A 19210-nucleotide genomic window follows, 5' to 3' on the forward strand; every position below is an offset into this window, starting at 1 on the left:
TCGTTCTTGACAACTTTGTTTTACTTTAGAGTTTTACCCCAAGTAAACGTTATTATCACATGTTCTCACGATACCAGGAAAATCCTCCGTTTACAAATATAAGAATTGTGGGTAAGTTCTTGATAATTCTTATCAAAGCCTCTCTAACTGGATTTATTACGCATCATTCTGACGTGTTACAACATGATAGTCTAGGAGTCTAGAATATCAATTACCCAACCACCAATATGCGTCTCATACCTAGTGAATCGACCCCGAATCCAAAGCCGAGCTTGGCAGAATGGTCAAAAGGCATGAGGAAGTATTGCCGATGAGATGATCTTTCGTTCTTGGCTTGTGACGACAATCCTCTGCACTATTGACGTCGAACAAGAAGGTTTGCCGCTACAGAGTCCTTATTCCTATGATGAACATAAATACCGGTAAAGATGCAAAATTTAACTCGAAAGTCGATGCATAGCGTTGTTGATGAATGGTTCTATTACTTCATGGCTCAATAGCAGTTTCTTGTTTACTCTTCCCAAGCATCACTATGATTGATGAATGGCCATTTCCAATTAGTCCTCCACTTTCTACCATTTTCAATTTACTACATCATACCTCGGAATTCAGTACTGAGCTTCCCTCTTCCCTTCCCCAGATAATCGGTAGGTCCGAGCCGATCCCACATGTTAACCATCTCAGTGCCGGATTAACAAACAACTGATGGATTATATACTGTTTCAATAAGTTGACACTATCGGAACATTCATTGAACCATGTTCGTATCGGACCACGGACTGTCAACTGGCAATGAAAAGCTAGCATAAGAGGAGCAATAATCAAGCCTCGTTGACCCTAAATCGGCCCATTGCCGTATATGCTGTACTCTCCACTCATATGTCTTACTTGGAGGGCGCACATGACCTACTAGTGATACTTACAGCACAGATATATCGTCCCAATATACATTCTGGTAGTCTTTCTATCTATATGCATCTAGCTAAGCCTGTCTTTACTTTTATTTCAGAATTTGTGAAGTCGAACTCTGCTTTCAGATCATGTAGGGTATGTCATTTTCTCTTTTTGCGATCCTCGGTGCTGTGATATCGGCCCGTCATGTAACCATTGCCATTCTCAAAGGTCTTGTGCAAAAGCAGGTTCGCTTTGCTAGTGAAGCTGGAATCTTTTTGCGTTATTGATTAGAAGGAAAGTTCCATGCTTTAGTGAGCTGGGTCGAGATTCTCCAGAGGGCAATGTTCTCTGGCTACCTACCGCTAGACAAAAGCAAACGCAGTCACAGACTTGTCCACCCTGAGCCACGAAACTTTTATAGATAATTTGAGTAGGACTTAACATCAAAACTTATCTATTGAATAAATAATTTCCATTAAATCAAGTCCCAGATGTAATCTAAGAAGCCGTCGTCGACCAAAATGACCCTCTAACTCTCTCCATAGCGCACAAGATATGATTAATTAAATCTTTCTAACTCTAAACCAGAAAAACTGAACTCCACCAGCACATCAGGACTTACTCTAAATCCTTGCTATTATCGATCTTCGAAAAGGTGCATTAAGCAAGGAGTGTTATCTGGCCATGGGTGAGGAATGGCTCCAGATAGAACACATCCATTTACGACTCAGTGGTGTCAACGAGAACTTTTAAAACCAAGCTACCATTCTCATCCTTAACTTTACCAGCCATTGCAAATGCTTCCGGAATACTCTCGAATCCCTTGTACCTCTGCGTGATTAACTTTGAGAGATCAGGGAGCAAAGGATCTTTGCTCGCAACAAGTTTAATGGCATCTGCATAAGTGTTTGCATATCTGAAAACACCTACGAGATCAACCTCTCGTAGAGCAGCTGCAGAAATTGGTAATGTTTGTATGGGTGTTCCCATTCCAATTAGCATTATCTTTCCTCCTGGTTTAGTTGCCTGACGGGCGTTAGCACCAAACTCCCCATCCCGTGAAAGACCTTTTAACTTACATATATCGAAGCCTGAAGGCATGATTCAACGCCTGTACACTCGAATACTGCATCAACCTCGACTTCTCCGGATGCTTTCTTAACCAATTCGGCAACCTCTTTCGCAAAAGCCAACTTATCCTCGATTGTCTGAGGTCTGGTCATTGGAACCAGAAGCTTGGCATCTGCGAAATTGTTCTGAACTGCAAAATCTAATCGGTCGGGCTGTATATCCGCTATGACAATATTCTTCGCACCGGTAACTCTGCACATTGCCGCGCATAAAAGGCCCACTGCTCCGGCACCGAAGATGAGCACCGTCTTGCCCTTTGGCAAAGCAGCTCGCCTTGTACCGTGGATTGCGACACTGAGAGGTTCGAGCACGGCACCGAGCTCAAGAGATACATTTCCAGGTAATCTACCCCAGTGAGCACATGGCAGAAAAAATACGGAATCGATACCTACAAATGACAATATGCCGCAGGATGATTAATCCGTTCTTGCAGAGTGCCTTGAACATGTGGGAATGCTTTCGCTGAACTTCTAAACTTCATTTCTTTGCAGATATTGTATCTTCCATTTACACATAAATCACAAGTCTTGCAAGGAAGTCCAACTTCTAACGCAACGCGGTCTCCAATTTTCAGATTGCTGACTTCGGAGCCAACAGCAGTAACAATTCCAGCAGATTCATGTCCGAGAGTCATAGGCTCCCGGACGATAATATCTCCATTTCGATAATGATTATAGTAATGTAAATCAGATCCGCAGAGACCAGTAGCTTGCACGGCGACTTGTACTTCTGTTGGCTCAGGTACACCTAGAGTACGAGTTTCCTTTTCGAATGTCAGCCATCGTATTCTTACCTTCTACAAAGAAATTACTTGAGAACACCTTACTTACCACTTTCAAATCTTTGGCGCCATGAAGCACGGAAGCTTGCACTTCTCTTTGCTCACCACTTTCGTTATTATTAGTAGATGCCATGATGTTGAGTACTTTTTTGTGGAAGATATTGTATGATGATAATCCTGATTTCATTCCAAGGTCAAAATGTGTACTTGATGACATTTTACAGTAATTAAGTACATTGGCTAGTCTTTGTACTAAAATGACTTCTTTTATGCCGACAAATCACCAAACAGGTTATGACGGTGTTACCAACCCCACTGTGGAGAAAATCGGAGAGCTACCCCCACGTTTTAACATCTCATGCCGCAAACCGGAGTGGAGAGTGGGAGCATAAGAACAAATTACTTAATTGTTCAATTGATATACGAGCTTAAGTACTAAGTATTAATCTCAACTATCAAACCATGTGAAGCTTCACGGAATAACACCTTCGGGTACAACAATAATACAATGGCAGCCACAGCTTTATCAGCGTATTTCTCTTTGGAGGGTCAAACCGCACTCGTTACTGGTGGTACTCGAGGCATTGGACAAGCTGTTTGCATAGCACTTGCTGAAGCAGGAGCAGATTTGATCTTGATACAGGTAATTGGCTCTCGTTATACTGGATTTAAGCTGTATCGTACGTACGTACTGACGATAGATTTCATACAGCGTAGTCGTGAGAATCTCGAGACTCAGAAAGCCGTTGAGGCGCTTGGCAGGAAAGCTCTCATATACACCGCGGACCTTGCATCGCAGGAAGAAGTCGCCGGCATCACTTCTACTATTCTGAAAGATGGACACTCAATACATATCTTGGTAAATTGTGCTGGAATTCAAAGACGCCATCCGAGCCATGAGTTTCCAGATAATGACTGGAATGAGGTGAGCATCTTATTTCCCACCATTTGAGAAGGTACATTGAGCTAACAGATATTGAATTCAGGTCATCCAAGTCAACCTCAATACTGTCTTTACCCTCTGTCGCGATGTTGGTGCACACATGTTGAAACTCGAACCCTCTGCTATTACCGGCCGAAGAGGTAGCATCATCAATTTTGCTAGTCTTCTTACTTTCCAAGGTGGTCTTACTGTTCCAGCATATGCCGCATCGAAAGGTGCGGTGGGACAGCTTACCAAAGCTCTATCGAACGAATGGGCGTCAAAAGGAATCAATGTCAATGCGATTGCTCCGGGATATATTGAGACGGAGATGAATACTGCCTTGTTGGCCAACCCCGAACGATTGAGGAGTATTAGCGAAAGAATACCGGCGGGTCGATGGGGTTCCCCAGATGATTTTAAGGCGAGTGTTGTTTTCTTGGCAAGCAAGGGAAGTGCATATATCTCTGGAGATATTCTTACGGTGGATGGTGGCTGGATGGGCAGATGAAAACTTGTCAGGTTGGATATAATATATTCCTAATTCTAGTTTGATGCTCTTTGACATTTCACCGTTTTTCTCAATATTCATTGTCATCTAAATATTCAGGTTCTCCCAGTCGTCAGACCTCAGACTGGTTGGCAAAAGTCTGGTGGGATCAATTGGCTCATGAGTCTCCTGTTTGGCATGCATAGTTTGGAATCATTTAACTATAATTCATTGAACGTTCTTGTTGAGGATTTCAGCACATTGCTGAACCCCGTTTACTACTGTACATCCCACTCATGTAAACTGACACACCAGTGACACCACAACTTTCTGCATCGATGTCATTCCATTTCTTTAGATTATTTCTTGTGGGGCCTTTGTCATGTGCATACCTTTTTGACAATCGGCCTATTCGTAACCATTGCAGCGCCCGGATGAGTACCTCTATGTCAATCAATTTCTCAAGACATGTCTCGCGAGCCTATCTACCACCAATGATATCATTCTTTCCAGTGACCAGATTCTCAGTGCCGGTATATACACCCGTCGATGAACATTCAATTGAGTCTTCTGTCTTTGCGTTCCATCTTTATGATCTTATCTCCGAAACAAACCCCGCCAACCCCACGCACAACCATGAAAAATCTTTCGCAAGAAATCCATGAAACGGGACCACCAAAGAGACCGGACAAATCAAGGATTGGTGGTTGGAAATAGTACGGTGTAATGATACTCCGAACCGTTCCGGATGTCATTCCGGGACTTCTGAATACACACCACGCACCAATCGATGAAGGCTCGAAGAAAAAAATACCGTTCAACGGATGAGATAGAGCAGAACTCAAACCCAGAAAAGAAATTGTTCTTTCTTTCCTAATCATAGAAGCCTCGCCCCCTTTAAACTATTCGCTTCACTCGAAAGTAAAATGAAAAGTTTCCACCCAATAAAAGTATCAACAACTTCCTCAATTCTCAAGCTAGAAAGACAAAAAGAAACGCAAAATGATATTGGAGCGGCAGGGAGTCGAACCCTGGACTTCATCGAAACTTATCAGATGTATCTGGGAGGATATCTGACAATGCAAACGAGGCACTCTACCACTGAGTTACAGCCCCTGGTAGTTGTTATGAAAGTCCGGGTTAATCTGATATACATTAATCTTTAAAAAATTCATCCGTAAGATGTGGAGTTTATGCAGGAAATAGATTGGGTTGTACCTATCAGATTGGTTTTTGTCAAGTACGAGACCCGCAGAGGGGCAGTATCCACAGCCCCTCTTCTCATTATTTTCTGTGACCACTCAACAGGATTCTTTTTGCTTGTAATGAATCTTTGATGTTCTGATTGGATTGTTTTGGATTGCATTTCTTTGCAAGTATGATGTATCTGATTTATCGTCATACCACTTTTGTGGCGAGCAGCATGAACTTCGTCGTCGTCAGTTATTGGATTGATTCACTTCTGGATCATCTCCATACATAGTAGGAGTTTGCGAGGTGGAGGGGATTATTAAGAAAAATGAACTGTCATTTCACATTTTCATATAACTGTAGCATGAATTTTTAATATTCCGGTGGAATTCAATAATTCGAAGGGTTTGAATGTTTCGCCTGAACCCAGAAAATGGAAGCCTCTCATTTTCAGACTGCAATACGGTCTGCAGGAAGCCGATACAAGGATGTCAGTGACCTGCCTTGAGAGTAGACGGGGAATCAAGGATCTCTAATGTTGTTTGTCGGAATTCGAAGTCGTAGTTCGATTGAGGGTCGAAAGGAATCTAAATTTTGTTTCTCAAAAAGATGTCGTTGTAGAGTGAAGATATACTTTTAACGTAAGATTCATTCTTTGTACATGAAGCAGTGCCACTTTCACTGCAGTCAATTATGGAAGGGAGCACCACGAAACGATAGTCTAAGTCTGGTCCTTTGTTACATCTGACTCACATGAAGCAAGTCGTTTCAACCGTACGGAGATAGGAAATTCCAATCTGATGTCGAGATGGGAAAGTGTTGAGCTTTATGAATTCATCCACATAGCAATATCTAGTGGTTAATCGACTGCTACTGTTTCAATTTAGAGAGATGCGAGCTCATTGTTTCTCTCAAGATTTGAAAGAGAAAGAATGTCACCCGATTACTTCAGTCTTTATCATTTTACAGATATGCTGAGGTCTAACATATTGAGTTATCAAAACTACCAATGATGGAGTAAGAGTCCGTTGATTTTCCGCATCATTTTAAGATTTTCGGTAGTCTCTAGCTTCTTTAGCGAGTTCCCTATGTTGTAAGCTACTGTCTGTGTCTCAAATTTAGAAGCCCAAATTTGAGGAAATAGCACGTTTAGGACAAATAACTATCAATTTATAGCTCAGAGGATATAAAAAAAAAGTACAACCCTCTCATTTAACGAGTGTATGGCTCTATATTATCTCTGTCTAATGCCAATAACGGTAGACTATTGTCTAATTTTTCTCCTGAGTTAACAATAGATTATCAAGGCGTACCTATGCAACCAAGGGGTTTTTCTCTCTCAAAGATTGTTCAAAATCCGGCAACTCAAGTTCGCAATCGACAACACGATTCAAGAAGTAGTCAATTCCGATTTTTCAAATGGTATATATTTGCTTTTGGTAAGAATTTCAAACCGGGAACTCGTATATACCAGTGGTGTCGAGACTATATATCAAACCACTAGTATCTCTCGTATGATCCCACCAAAAACCTACGATTTCTCCATCGCTTTCTTCTTCTTCATCTTCTTCCTCTTCTTCTTCTTCGACGTCTCCTTCATTCATTTCATCGCCATAACCCTCTTCTTCCTCGTCGTTGTACTCTACAACGATAACACTGCTGTCATCCATTTCTTCATCACTATCTTCTTCTCCTCCATTCTCCTCATCACTATCTTCATCACCATTATCTCCATCGCTATTTCCTCCTTCATCATCTTCATCCATTTCTTCGTCGTTACTCTCTTCCCCATCATTGTTGTAATCGACAACGATAACGCTGCCAACACTTTCTTCGTCGCTTCCCTCTTCCCCTTCATTGTCAAACCCTTCATTACTATCAGCGGCATCGGCAGCAGCCTGGTCTGCGGCACGATGGTTCTTAATAATAAGTTCCCTGATGTGCTGCTTCGCGCGACTCCAACTACTATTAAAGGAGCGCGGCGTATTGATGCCTCCGTAACTGGCCGCCCAAACAGGATCCGCTTTTGCTATACCTAGCATCATCTCCCAATAGCCGAAGACGTGGCGACTGAGATCCGTGATATCGTAGGCTGTTGCTGTTGTTGGTGCAATGGTCTCGTGGACTCTCATTGTCTCTTCTTGAACTGTAAAATGACTGATTAGTGTTCTTGTCTTGAGAGATTGGAGATACCAATGTGAATATCACTTACAGCGTATTTTCGCGTTATAGATTGCTGCATCCTGACAGCAAAGAAAGGTCAGGGTATCGACGGTGGGATAAGCTCCTGGGCCATATTGTTGATCTTTAAACCAGAGGTTGTAGTCTACAGTATCTACTGGGACCTGGGCAGACATTGTGCAAGGAGAAATATGATGATAGTGGTGGTTGGTAGTATCGCGCCACGTAGCTGATAAAAATTCGAATGAGACGGCGACGTGGATTTAGGCTGTGAGCACGAAAGTGCCCGTTGGATTGACAGCTGGCGAGATCAAAGAGAAGTTTCAGTATTTATAGAGAATGATTAGACAATCTGCAGTAATATTGAGCTATGTAGCTACGCATCAATCTTCTTTTTGCTGTCTTTTGTGATGGTTGTTGGAGAGTTCGAGGTTGCTGTACCCGACGACAGAAATTAATTCGACGCGTAAATTTAATTTTGACATAACAACACTAGCTAACCGTTGTTCTCGAGTTTTTTGAGATGACTACCTTTATAAAACTAACTCGGAACAAGCCGATTGGTTTGTCAATGTCCTATTTTAAGCAAGTCTTAACATTACTGAAGTGTATTATATTCACTTGTCAAAACAGCAACCTCTCCTAAGCGGAGAAGAGTAGAAGTAATGAAAGCCACAAAATGTTCTTGAATTGAAGGAAAAATAACCTTTATAGTAGACAAGATCAAGACAGCTATTCAAATACAGTAAGTTAATAACGAACATATTTATATTCACAGACGATCAAGCAGTCAAAGAACAAATAAAAGACAGTCATAATTGCTCAGAAGTTGTACTAACTTGTTAATATAGAAAGCAAAGAGAACCAGAGGCAGAAGATTTACAAACAAACACCTCAACTTTATTCGATAAATTTCAAGTTTACTGCCATCAGTAGCTTTCTTCTACCAACACATACAAAATACACGACAAATCGACAAACAAACACAACACTGCTTGTCAGATGGCAACCAATATCTGGCACTGCCAGTCATCTCTGGCCTCGGTAGGACAATATCGTTATACAAACCACAACCATATAAAGGTGGAAACAAGGCAAAGGTTATGCACAATGTTCGCTTGGAAGCTACCCAAAACGCTCTGCAAAACAACGAGTTAGGGGAAGAGAGGTCAGCAAGTGGCGTATTTATATATATATAAACCTATTCAAAATACATTGCATTCAGTCGGAGCCACTACATATTACTATTGTGGATCAAGAATCGGGGAGAAATATCTACCCAACCAGACAAAACATACCGAGATCTTCTACATCAGGATTTGGTATCGTAGCATAGAGGGACTATCTATCCAGGGAAAACCGTTTAGTGCAGCATATATTATTCGCCGATTTTCTGTTCATTCGATCCTTTGAGTACTTGATATACTCTCTGGAAAACGAAGATTTGTTACCTGGGTAGCCTTGATATCTGAATATCAATTATTCAGCGACACTTCCTAGTATTAATTCTATAGAGTGTTGTCGAGATTCATTGAACAAATTATAATTTGTATTATGTTTTGTTAAGGTATTTAATATAAGGATATACGATATGATTCATATATAAGATGTATGATAAATAGTAAAAGTCAAAGTGGATAAGTTTCAAATAGTATTACAAAAATTGTTTCAAAACATAATAAGACTGTAGTCAACTGAATATCATCCGTAAATCATTTTGTATGTATTGAAAGAAATACCTCAGCAAACTTCATTTACCGTCCCCTTAGGTGGAAGGAGGTTCCTTCCCATTTTGAAGCTTCACCTTTTGATGTGGGGCGATGGTATACTATCTACCTAGTATATAGTAAAAAGGCGCCTTCTATTTATCTTCCATTTCTCTCGAATGCATCTCTCTCCAATCCTCGATCCCACTCATATTAGAAATAGCCCAAGGTGATTGTCCATACCTTACAACCAATTTGGCGTTATGGTAGACGCCCTCCAAGCGCATCAGGAGGTCATTGCAGAAGCACTGGAGATTATGGCAGAGAAAAGAAACAGAATAGGACTCTTGCGTTTTCATGATAGCAATCTTGCTTTATAATATGTGAATGTGAATGTGAATGAAATATTAATGCTAACATTGTATAGAATTCTTGATGGCAACATTTACAGAAGCCGATGATAGCGAAAACAGTTTGAAGGAGCTTTTAGTGAGTTGGGATGAGGAATAAGTTGTACAAGTATATATGGGTATTTCAAGAATAGATCATGAAGTTAAGGATGGGGGGAGTGAAAACCAAGAAGCGTCTGGAAAATCGGACAAGGTTCGAAATGAGAAGACAGGAAAACGAATGCAAGAGGAATCCGGAGACGGAGCGGAAGAGAAACAGCAAGAGGAAGCCAGAGACGGAAATAAGAAGCGCATAGGCAGGTGAAGTAGACGCAAGATTATTATTGAGGACGAGTCAAAGGATTTGGTAGAGGACGAGGCCGGTGTGGACTTGGAGGGATCAACACTCCTGGAGTAGATCTGGGAAACATTGTGGAACCAAAGCGGATGAGGGTTGGTAAATGTGAACTAGAAATATGGCAGTATGAGTGATGAGAATGAGTGTATGATATCAAGTGATGGAATGTGATTGATTGAATTATACGTCATGATAGATTCCAAACCATTTGAATATTCAATCTGAGATAGAACATTAGAAGAATGTAATTGTTTAGCCTGGATTGAAAGACTGAAATAGTATAATTATTCAATCTGAGTTGGGAGATCAGAAAAACTGAGTGTCCAATCTCTACTAGAACATTCAAAGCGTTTGATTATTGAGTTGGAGTTGAAGTATTGAAGAGGTTCTCAAAGGTTCATGTAAGATTTGTATGATACCTAGTAGTATACAACTTATCAGGTGTCCATCTCAGTATGAGAGTCTACCCCACATCTCTCTCTACCTGCACAGCGCACTAATTTCCCTCCCGCCAATACCTCTCACCTGATTTCCTCTACCCCACCACTATTGTTATATAGATATATACTTAAAATAGCCCACCTCAGACATCAAAAAACAGCCTCTCAGCAGGTGGTGTGGTGTAATGGTAGCACGTGACGTTGTGGCTCATCCTTCACAGGATATATCACGAATGATCCGTTTCAATCTGGGTTCGATTCCCAGCACCGCCAAAGACAATGTCTTGGATTGAAAACAATGACGGTTTAAATCCGTTTCTCTTTTTGCGTTTTTTTTTTGATGGATTTTTGAGGTTGGACAGTGATGGTGGGGATTTTTTGGTGGTGGATATTAGGCGAGGTGGGGATGGTACGTGCGCAGGATTTTTGTGGTGGGGAGTCTGTCTTGACCCGATACCACCTAACTTCAACTCGGGATTGAGCTGTTGGTCATGTGGTTGAATTTTATGTGAATATTGCTGTTGGAATGTGGATGTAGAAATTGGGTGTGCTATATTGGTTGATATCGTATTTATTCGATGAAGATGATCATATTTAGTATCAGAACACAAGTATGTAGATTACTAGGTACATGATTGTATTTTATTCCACTCTTGTGTATATATGTTGTACACATAACAGGAGAATAAGATGGGAGGACTTTACAGTTTAGTATTTTTATTTTGTACAGAGACGAGGAAGTGTTGAAAAGGCATTGATAAGGGAGAAAAGTTGAGAAGGAAGAGTGAGTCTTGTAGATGTTGAAAGCAACAACTGGACTATGCAAGCACCTTGCCAGATGCAGCGACCTTCAAACTTTAGATGAAGGGTAACACTGCGATCTCTATTATCTCCATCTAGATACCATTGACACCTGAATTAAAATCCTTCTTAGGCTTCAAGACGGGAAATTCGCGTATTAGTTAGTACTTCAAGATCTCTATACAGCTCTAAATTTTCGCTCTACAATCTATAAGTCTCGAGAAGGGATATAGTAGAAAATATTCTCAGAAGAACTACTACACATCCTATCATGATTCCGAAGGGAACAATAAGAGAAAGCTTGAAGTAGTAAAAGTTCAACCGGGAACCAGCAAGAAACCCCAAACAGCTACAAGCTCTCGGTGCCAACTTACTGCACATAGTTCATCTAATGACAACCTGTTTTAAGGACTCGAAATATATAATTGTTTCCCAATTTATACTGCTACAAGTCGTAAATGGTGACTAGTAGCGAGTTTTGCTCCTCACATGTGAAATACGCATGATTCGCATTATCCCATGTTATCCTAAGTCACCCGAAAACCCCTTTGATACCAGAACTCATACATAACGTCACCGTAAAAAGTTGACAGATGGTTGAGAACTATTGCTGAAAAAATAGAGTCTACAGAATAGTACCTTCACTCGATAGTTGGAAATTCCGAGAATTGCTCAAATTCTTATGTACCGCAAGTCATGAACACTTTCCAACTTGGCAGTAGCAACTCAAGTAACTAATTCGAATATCTTTACATAGGAAATATTCAAATTGATACGTGGAACTGGTCCTTCAAATTTGCCGGTAGCTCGAGAGCATACCATATTAGGAAGGCGTATTTTTAGAGGAATAGATAGACAAATAATCAACTTATAACAAAATACACAAATACGCTACGGACATTATAAGACCTCCGAGATTTTGCTTCGTGATTGACCACATGAGAATAAGTGACTGGGGGCTGTGGCGTTCACTAGTATGCCACAGAACCTCCGCAGGATGAATTTTCCCTTGGCGATATACCTCAACAATAGACGAACGTAAGTGCGGCGTTATATTTGCACTGCTAGAGACGGCACTGGTCAATCCCTATTCCATGATTAAGCGTTGATGCCAATCTAGATGCGATTATTGGCGCCAATGTTTTGACGAGCTGGTCCGATTTGAAACCCCGCTAATAACGGTTTGGGCTGAGTTTTTCGGGGAGGTAGTGATTGACCACCCAATGTAAACACCGATCCGCGGTATAATTTGTACAAAAATTTTAATAGCCCACCAGAAATTATAATGGCTCGCTGGATGCAGTTCTAATCCGGGGAGTTAATTGTGGATGGAATATGTGAAGAAGTGACATAGATAAATGTGCAGATTGGAACAACTGTAGTTCGAAGAACTCGGACCTTAGAGAACTTTTATGTGCTAGTTATGTACGCGAGATCTCCCTACACGTGACCTAGCGACAGCGAGCAGGGTGCGATTGACACCGATTCGTGAGTTTATACAATCGATTTGAGAAATCAAATCCCTATCTGATTTTTACTAAGAATTTGTTCATGAATCAATTATTAATCGAACATGTCATTTGTCGAATATACAAAACCTTGTAAATTGAATGGTTTTGCTTGCTCAAGTTTATACATCTGACTTGGTATAAAGACAAGTTTGAGAATAGCTTTCGTTCGACTTGACTATTACAGTTCTAGTTGATACTAGAGATTTCAGTATCCAAGAATTTTAATACGAAGAGTCGCACACCTGAAGCAACTCTTTTTTTCAGAGGAGAAAACTCCTGGGGTATAGAAATAAAAATACCATTCGACATGTATCTAGGGTCTCACATTGAGAGTAAAGATCTTGACGGGTTCTTTGAACTAAGCTTGCTTTAAATGACGGAGATTACCCATTTGCCAGCTTTAACCTAAGATAGAGGTACGCAGGTCAGAAAGGAGCTGATTAGACTTTTCTGGGGGCGCTGTTAGACTCTCCGATTGAGAAGGCTATATGCAAGAAGTGGACTATAGATTAATGCCCACTCAGACCGTAGTCTAGCGCCCAAGAGTATCCTTGAAGATTGCGAGTAGTATGTATGTGTACAGTAGACTTGTCACCCAGGTGTATCTATAGCTGACGAAAAGCTTCGTCATAGGGGTCATCATTATACTTTGGATTTGGTTCTGCTCACCGATTTTGATGCCATTTGCCATTCATCTAGTAGATTTCCAATCGTATCTTTAATGAAGCATACGTATTACAATGCGTTGCTTCACTTTACGGTGAAAAGAAGAGTCTTCACTTGACATAACGCCCTGCTAAAAGCCGATTCGTTAACTTTTATTACATCTTTAATGAAGTATAAAAACTTTTGTTTGAACCAGAGGAATAGCTTCAGCAAGAGATCTAGATTTCCTCTCATTACACCAACATTCGTTTCTCGACAGCTAGAAGCTTAATACAACCTTTACTTTCATACATTTGGATATCCCATATTGGATTTTTCTCTCTTTAAAATGTGCAAGTCACTTTTCGGACTCGCAGCCGCTGCTGCCACAGCTTCTGCAGAATCTCTGACCGACATCTGTACAACATCCGTCGCTAAAGCGGCTCTACCCGCAGACGGTACATTGTTCGGGAGTTCTGTCATCCCATCATCGGTCACAGCAAACGTCGTGTACAACACTTCTGTCAGCGGACAAACTTTCTTCCCCGATGCTACTGTCAATTTATGCAACGTAACCTTCGCCCTATACCCACAATGGCCGTGGGGATAATGTGGTTCTAACACTTTGGTTACCAGCCCCAGAGAACTTCGAAAACAGATGGCTCTCATCTGGGGGAATGGCTTACAGCATCAATTCGGGTACTACTAACCTGGTCGGGGGTGTCATGTATGGTGCTGCATCTGGTCTCACCGATGGTGGATTCGATACTGTATTCGACTCCGTATTCCTTCTCGACAATGGTACAATCAACTGGGAGCCCACTTACATGTTTGGTTATCAAGCTATTGGCGAGTTGACCACGCTTGGAAAGGAATTTACTAAGCAGTTTTACAACATGGGCGATAATAAGCTCTACGCTTATTATCAAGGTTGTTCCGATGGTGGTCGTGAGGGATGGAGTCAAGCTCAACGCTGGGGTGATATTTACGACGGAATTATTGCCGGTGCACCAGCTTTCCGATATGGCCAACAGCAAGTCAATCATCTCTTCTCAAACGTTGTCGAGCAGACACTTGATTATTACCCATCAGCATGCGAGCTTGAACTAATTGTTAACGAAACCATCTCGAACTGCGATGGTCTTGATGGCAAGGTTGATGGTGTGGTGTCTCGAACAGATCTTTGCAAGCTTCATTACGACATCAACCAAACTATCGGTTTGCCTTACAGCTGTGCTGCTAGCTCTGCTGGTGGCATTGGTCTTGGTTTTGGTAAGCGCAAGAGACAAATGATGGGAGGATCTACCAATCCAGCTACAAATGGTACCATCTCAGCCAAGGTAGTAGAGGTTGCGCAAACCATCCTCGATGGGTTACATGATTCTCAAGGTCGACATGCCTATCTCTCATATCAGCCATCAGCCGATTTCGATGATGCAGCAACAATCTACAATTCCGATACCGATTCCTACGAACTCAGCATTGCGGGAGCTGGTGGTGAATGGGTCGCTAGGTTCCTGGAATTACAGGATCTTGATAACCTTTCTTCTTTGGATAATGTCACCTATGATACCTTGGTGCAATGGATGGTTCAAGGCTGGACCAGATACGAGGATTCGCTTCAGATCAACAACCCGGATCTCACTGATATCTACAACTACGGAGGTAAAATCCTTCATTTCCACGGTGAATCCGATCCTAGCGTGCTGGCCGCTTCTTCCGTTCACTACTATGAGTCTGTCCGCAGCATCATGTATCCTGGACTATCTTTCAACGAGAGTACCGAAGCTTTGAAGGAATGGTACCGCTTGTACATGATTCCCGGTGCCGCTCACTGTGCCATCAACAGCGAACAGGAGAATGGGCCATTTCCTCAAACTAACTTGCAGGCGTTGATTGAGTGGGTGGAAAATGATACGGTTCCCGTCACCCTTAATGCCACCCACTTGGCTGGTGAATACAAAGGAAAGAACGCTCAAATCTGTGCTTGGCCTCTTCGCCCTCTCTGGATCAACAATGGTACGACCCAGGATTGCGTCTTTAACCAAGCTTCTTACGATACTTGGAACTACACTTTCGACGCTTATAAGCGACCATTGTACTGAGTCTTTGTCGGATGAAGAAGACTCACTGCGAGAACAACATATTATCTGCAGCTTTTCTTCAAGCCGGTGTATATACCATCTTTACTTCTAACTTTCTACCTAGGAAGTTATCATTCTATTCTTCTGTACCTTATTCTAGATTTTTAGAAAAATGCCATTGATTGTCTAACATAGTTTGCTTCCACACCAATGCTTTTTCAATATATTGACACTTTGAAAAATAAATGTAACACTACCACTTACTTTCCAACTACTCTTTTTAAATACTGAGTCGATTCTCTACCCTGGTATTGATTGTCTCCTGTATGCCGTAAACTAAGTACCTTCCTTAGAATCGTATAAACCCAATAAAAATGTGCTTAGGTAGCCACACTCTAATACTAGAGGAGATATCCTCCATACTTCTACTATCTCATACTTATACCAACGATGTAGTAGAACGCGTTGGCGTTGGCACAGTCTGCGGTATCGATGTCGATGCAGTGTCAGAGGAATCTCAGTTCGCCGGTGTAATATGATGGAATTGGGGATTGGGGAAATATTGAAGAGAAAAACTTACGATAGGAAAGAAACGATAGAAATCATCCAATTCAATACCTACCTTGAGGTTTCAAGACGCGATCAATCTAATCATAAAGACAAATACTTGCCACTGTAGAGATACATCATCACTAATTCCATGATAATGGATACATTTCTTTCCTGCGTCATAGAAAGGACTCATATCGTCATTAGATGCATCGACCTATCCAGCATTGAGTTTTTCGGACAACGCTACTATATCTGCATCGCATTCTTGCTAGTTCCAGTTGGGTCCTAGGCCAAGAGCGTATTGGATATATCCCAATCCAATAATAGTGGGCGATCCGTCGTCAATATTCATCGTCCAGAAAGGTTCTGCACCCAAGATTCAATGCGGAAAGACTGACGTTGAATTCAATTCGTTTCCAAGAAATCTTTTGTCAGTGTATCGAAAGTAGCCAGCTAGGTAGTCAACAGTGCGAAATCCAGCCACCATTCCGTTTGTGACATATTGGCCACATAAGAGGGCATCGGCGTCAAAGTTACAGTCGTTGGGATCGAATACAACTGTCTACGCATACTAGATTAGCACATGGTATGATAACATATGAGAGCGAAGTGGTAAGAGTAGGGTTTACTCACATCAATAAGATCATCTTGATCGTCGCATTTTCGTAATAACTCCTTTCCAATGACATTGAACATGGATGTTGGACTCATAGTAACGTGAGAGATATAATTGACATATATACCCTACCCAGAACCGCCAAATTTGCCGATGAGACTTTTTTTTCCCCAGGTCAGCATATGTCAGGCCACAAACTGCGGTACTATAGTGCTACACACAGTCAGTCCACACCGGTATTTTATTAATACCCCCATCAAAATCCCCATGGAGGGAGCAGTTGAGCATTTTATACCCCTATCAACCACCCATCACTTGATGTTAGCCTTATCCGAACAAATTGAGGAAAGGCCATCATACCAGTACCAGTGCTACAACTCTGATAGTAATTACAACCTGAGGCTGTCTGGTAATAGGCTTCTGTGATGTTTTTTTTTGGTAAACACTACACTCTCATGCAATGCTCCCCAACTCCTGATGATTATCATTTTCCTATAGACTGGCAAGAGACACTTACTTGTAGATCTATCGCACCCACAAGTTAAAAATCAGCCAAGCAATCAATCAGTCAAATTGACATTCGGCTACCTCGAGTTTCCCTTTAAATATGTGGACTATTTCATTTATATCCAAGTACACACTGGTATCTTGAAGGGAGCGAAGCCAAATCTAACATATTTCATTCCTGATACATACATGTACACAGCATCCAAATACCTAGCTAGTAGGTATCCCCAAACTCAATTGATTTAATTCTTCAAGAAAATATTTTATAAAAATCAATATATACAACGAAAATACATTTCCCATATCCCATTTCCTCCATAGACACAAAGACAGACACAGACACAGATAAACAGAGTTATATCTCCAATCCATGCTCCAATCCATGCATCCATGCATATTCATCACCTCATGAAATCTTCACTCTCGCTCTCCAAACCATGAATAACGCCTTCGCATAGCAATACCCAGTCACTCTAGTTAGTTTCGCACTCATCAGAGTCAACCCACACAACACTTTGGGTTGCGCTAGCTTTGGTTGTCTGAGCCAAGGCGGTGGTAGTGGCTTTCTTGGTAGTGGATGGGGTTGCGGTTGCAGATGGGACAATGACGGCTGCGCTAGTGGATACTTCTGCGATGGAAGAGGCAGAGGAAGAGACTGGTGCAACGACAGCAGCAGAAGTAGAAACTTCGGCCACAGATGAAGAAGAAGGTGTAACAGCCGCGGCAGAGCTAGCGCTCGTGGTTGAAGCATCCGCAACCTCCTTATCGGCAACAACGGCATCGGAAGCAACAGACTTGGCAACCGAGCCCGAACCCAAGTTTCCGCTTGCGGCAACGAGGTTTCCGGGGGTGACGGCGACGTTGTTAATGATGACGGTCTTTCCGCTCAAGCCGGTAACACGGACGTTGACTTTGGAGCCGTAGCCAGCGGAGTGTTCGAAGTAGTTGTAGGTGGTGCGGGTGGTTGATTGCCAGGTTTTTCCGCCATCGGTGGAAACGTCGAGTTTGGAAACTCCCTCGGCAGCGTTGACGACTTGCATGCTGAACCAGTCGGCGGAGACACCCTCTTTGAGGTGGACTTGGAGGGGGGTGGTGATGGGACAGTCGACATAGTCCCAGGTTACGTCGATGATTCCCTTGGAGAGGGGAGCGAGGGAGGTGAAGGCAGTGAGGTAGAGATCCAAGTGGTTGGTTCCGCAGCCGGGACACTCATCTGTGATCTGAGGGGTGTTAGTTTTGGGTTTGGTATTGTGGAAAGATGAATGGAAATTGAGAAATATAGGATACATACCATGGCAGTGATAGAGTTACCTGAAGGACCGGTAACCGAGACACAACGACCACACTCGGAAGCAGTAGCCCAGTTGGAATCGGAGAGCGCAGTACCAAAGATGTTGGATGGAAGGGTATAGGTCGAGAATGAACATGCTCCTCCTTGAGTGTTACCACCATAATTAGTAGCTTGACCCGAGAGAGCACGTTTTCCCATCACGGCTCCTTGAGCAAGGGAGAGGAAGGTAGAGGCGGTAGCCAAGTTCTTGATTGAGAAAACCATATTGATCGAGCTTGGTTCTGGGGAGAAAGCGATTGATTGAAAATGTACAGTTAATTGAGACGGTAAAGGCTGTCTGTAAGTGATAGGTATCTTTTCAAAAGAATGAATGTATATGTATGGACAAGAATGAGAGGATTGAAGACCAAAGCTTCTAATGACGAATACCGAATTCAAATGATCTCGAATCAAAGTGTGATGAAGAGTAAGGAGAAAGGAAAAGAAAGGAAGCCAGACAAAGGAAATCAGATGCATTTTATAAGAATGAAAATTGATGCATATTTCAAAAATTAATTAATATAATTGAAATGATGCTCTCAGGGGTGGGAACACCAGAACAAAGATTTTGCGGGGCAGGATTATTTCTGGGATGATTTGGTGATAAGCGCTGACATACTCTGATACCTACCGAGGTACCTAAGTAATAAGTAATACCTGGTCAAGTATATTCCTTCTTCT

General features: G+C 41.9%; 6 protein-coding genes across 6 annotated transcripts; 2 read left to right on the forward strand and 4 right to left on the reverse strand.

The window, feature by feature from the left end:
* Nucleotides 1-1292: 1292 nt before the first annotated feature.
* EAE97_007639 (uncharacterized protein) lies at nt 1293-3161 on the reverse strand (the record flags this gene model as incomplete). Its single annotated transcript, XM_038878153.1, has 5 exons — nt 1293-1920; nt 1974-2370; nt 2418-2788; nt 2856-3046; nt 3146-3161. 5 exons carry the CDS (start codon nt 3159-3161, stop codon nt 1615-1617), a joined length of 1281 nt encoding a protein of 426 aa, XP_038730991.1. The 3' UTR covers nt 1293-1614.
* A 153-nt stretch (nt 3162-3314) lies between these two features.
* On the forward strand, nt 3315-4239 carry EAE97_007640 (uncharacterized protein; the record flags this gene model as incomplete). The annotated part of the gene is made up of 3 exons (XM_038878154.1): nt 3315-3449; nt 3519-3731; nt 3793-4239. 3 exons carry the CDS (start codon nt 3315-3317, stop codon nt 4237-4239), a joined length of 795 nt encoding a protein of 264 aa, XP_038730992.1.
* A 2618-nt stretch (nt 4240-6857) lies between these two features.
* EAE97_007641 (uncharacterized protein) lies at nt 6858-7766 on the reverse strand (the record flags this gene model as incomplete). The annotated part of the gene is made up of 2 exons (XM_038878155.1): nt 6858-7555; nt 7622-7766. The coding sequence occupies 2 exons, from the start codon at nt 7764-7766 to the stop codon at nt 6858-6860; spliced, it is 843 nt and encodes a 280-aa protein (XP_038730993.1).
* Nucleotides 7767-13789: 6023 nt separating this feature from the next.
* On the forward strand, nt 13790-15545 carry EAE97_007642 (uncharacterized protein; the record flags this gene model as incomplete). Its single annotated transcript, XM_038878156.1, has 2 exons — nt 13790-14040; nt 14099-15545. The coding sequence occupies 2 exons, from the start codon at nt 13790-13792 to the stop codon at nt 15543-15545; spliced, it is 1698 nt and encodes a 565-aa protein (XP_038730994.1).
* A 910-nt stretch (nt 15546-16455) lies between these two features.
* On the reverse strand, nt 16456-16787 carry EAE97_007643 (uncharacterized protein; the record flags this gene model as incomplete). The annotated part of the gene is made up of 2 exons (XM_038878157.1): nt 16456-16638; nt 16710-16787. The coding sequence occupies 2 exons, from the start codon at nt 16785-16787 to the stop codon at nt 16456-16458; spliced, it is 261 nt and encodes an 86-aa protein (XP_038730995.1).
* Nucleotides 16788-17672: 885 nt separating this feature from the next.
* EAE97_007644 (uncharacterized protein) lies at nt 17673-18754 on the reverse strand (the record flags this gene model as incomplete). The annotated part of the gene is made up of 2 exons (XM_038878158.1): nt 17673-18419; nt 18491-18754. 2 exons carry the CDS (start codon nt 18752-18754, stop codon nt 17673-17675), a joined length of 1011 nt encoding a protein of 336 aa, XP_038730996.1.
* Nucleotides 18755-19210: the final 456 nt, after the last annotated feature.

Source organism: Botrytis byssoidea (assembly GCF_014898295.1).
Source record: "Botrytis byssoidea strain MUCL 94 chromosome Unknown BBYS_015, whole genome shotgun sequence".
NCBI classification, from domain to species: domain Eukaryota; kingdom Fungi; phylum Ascomycota; class Leotiomycetes; order Helotiales; family Sclerotiniaceae; genus Botrytis; species Botrytis byssoidea.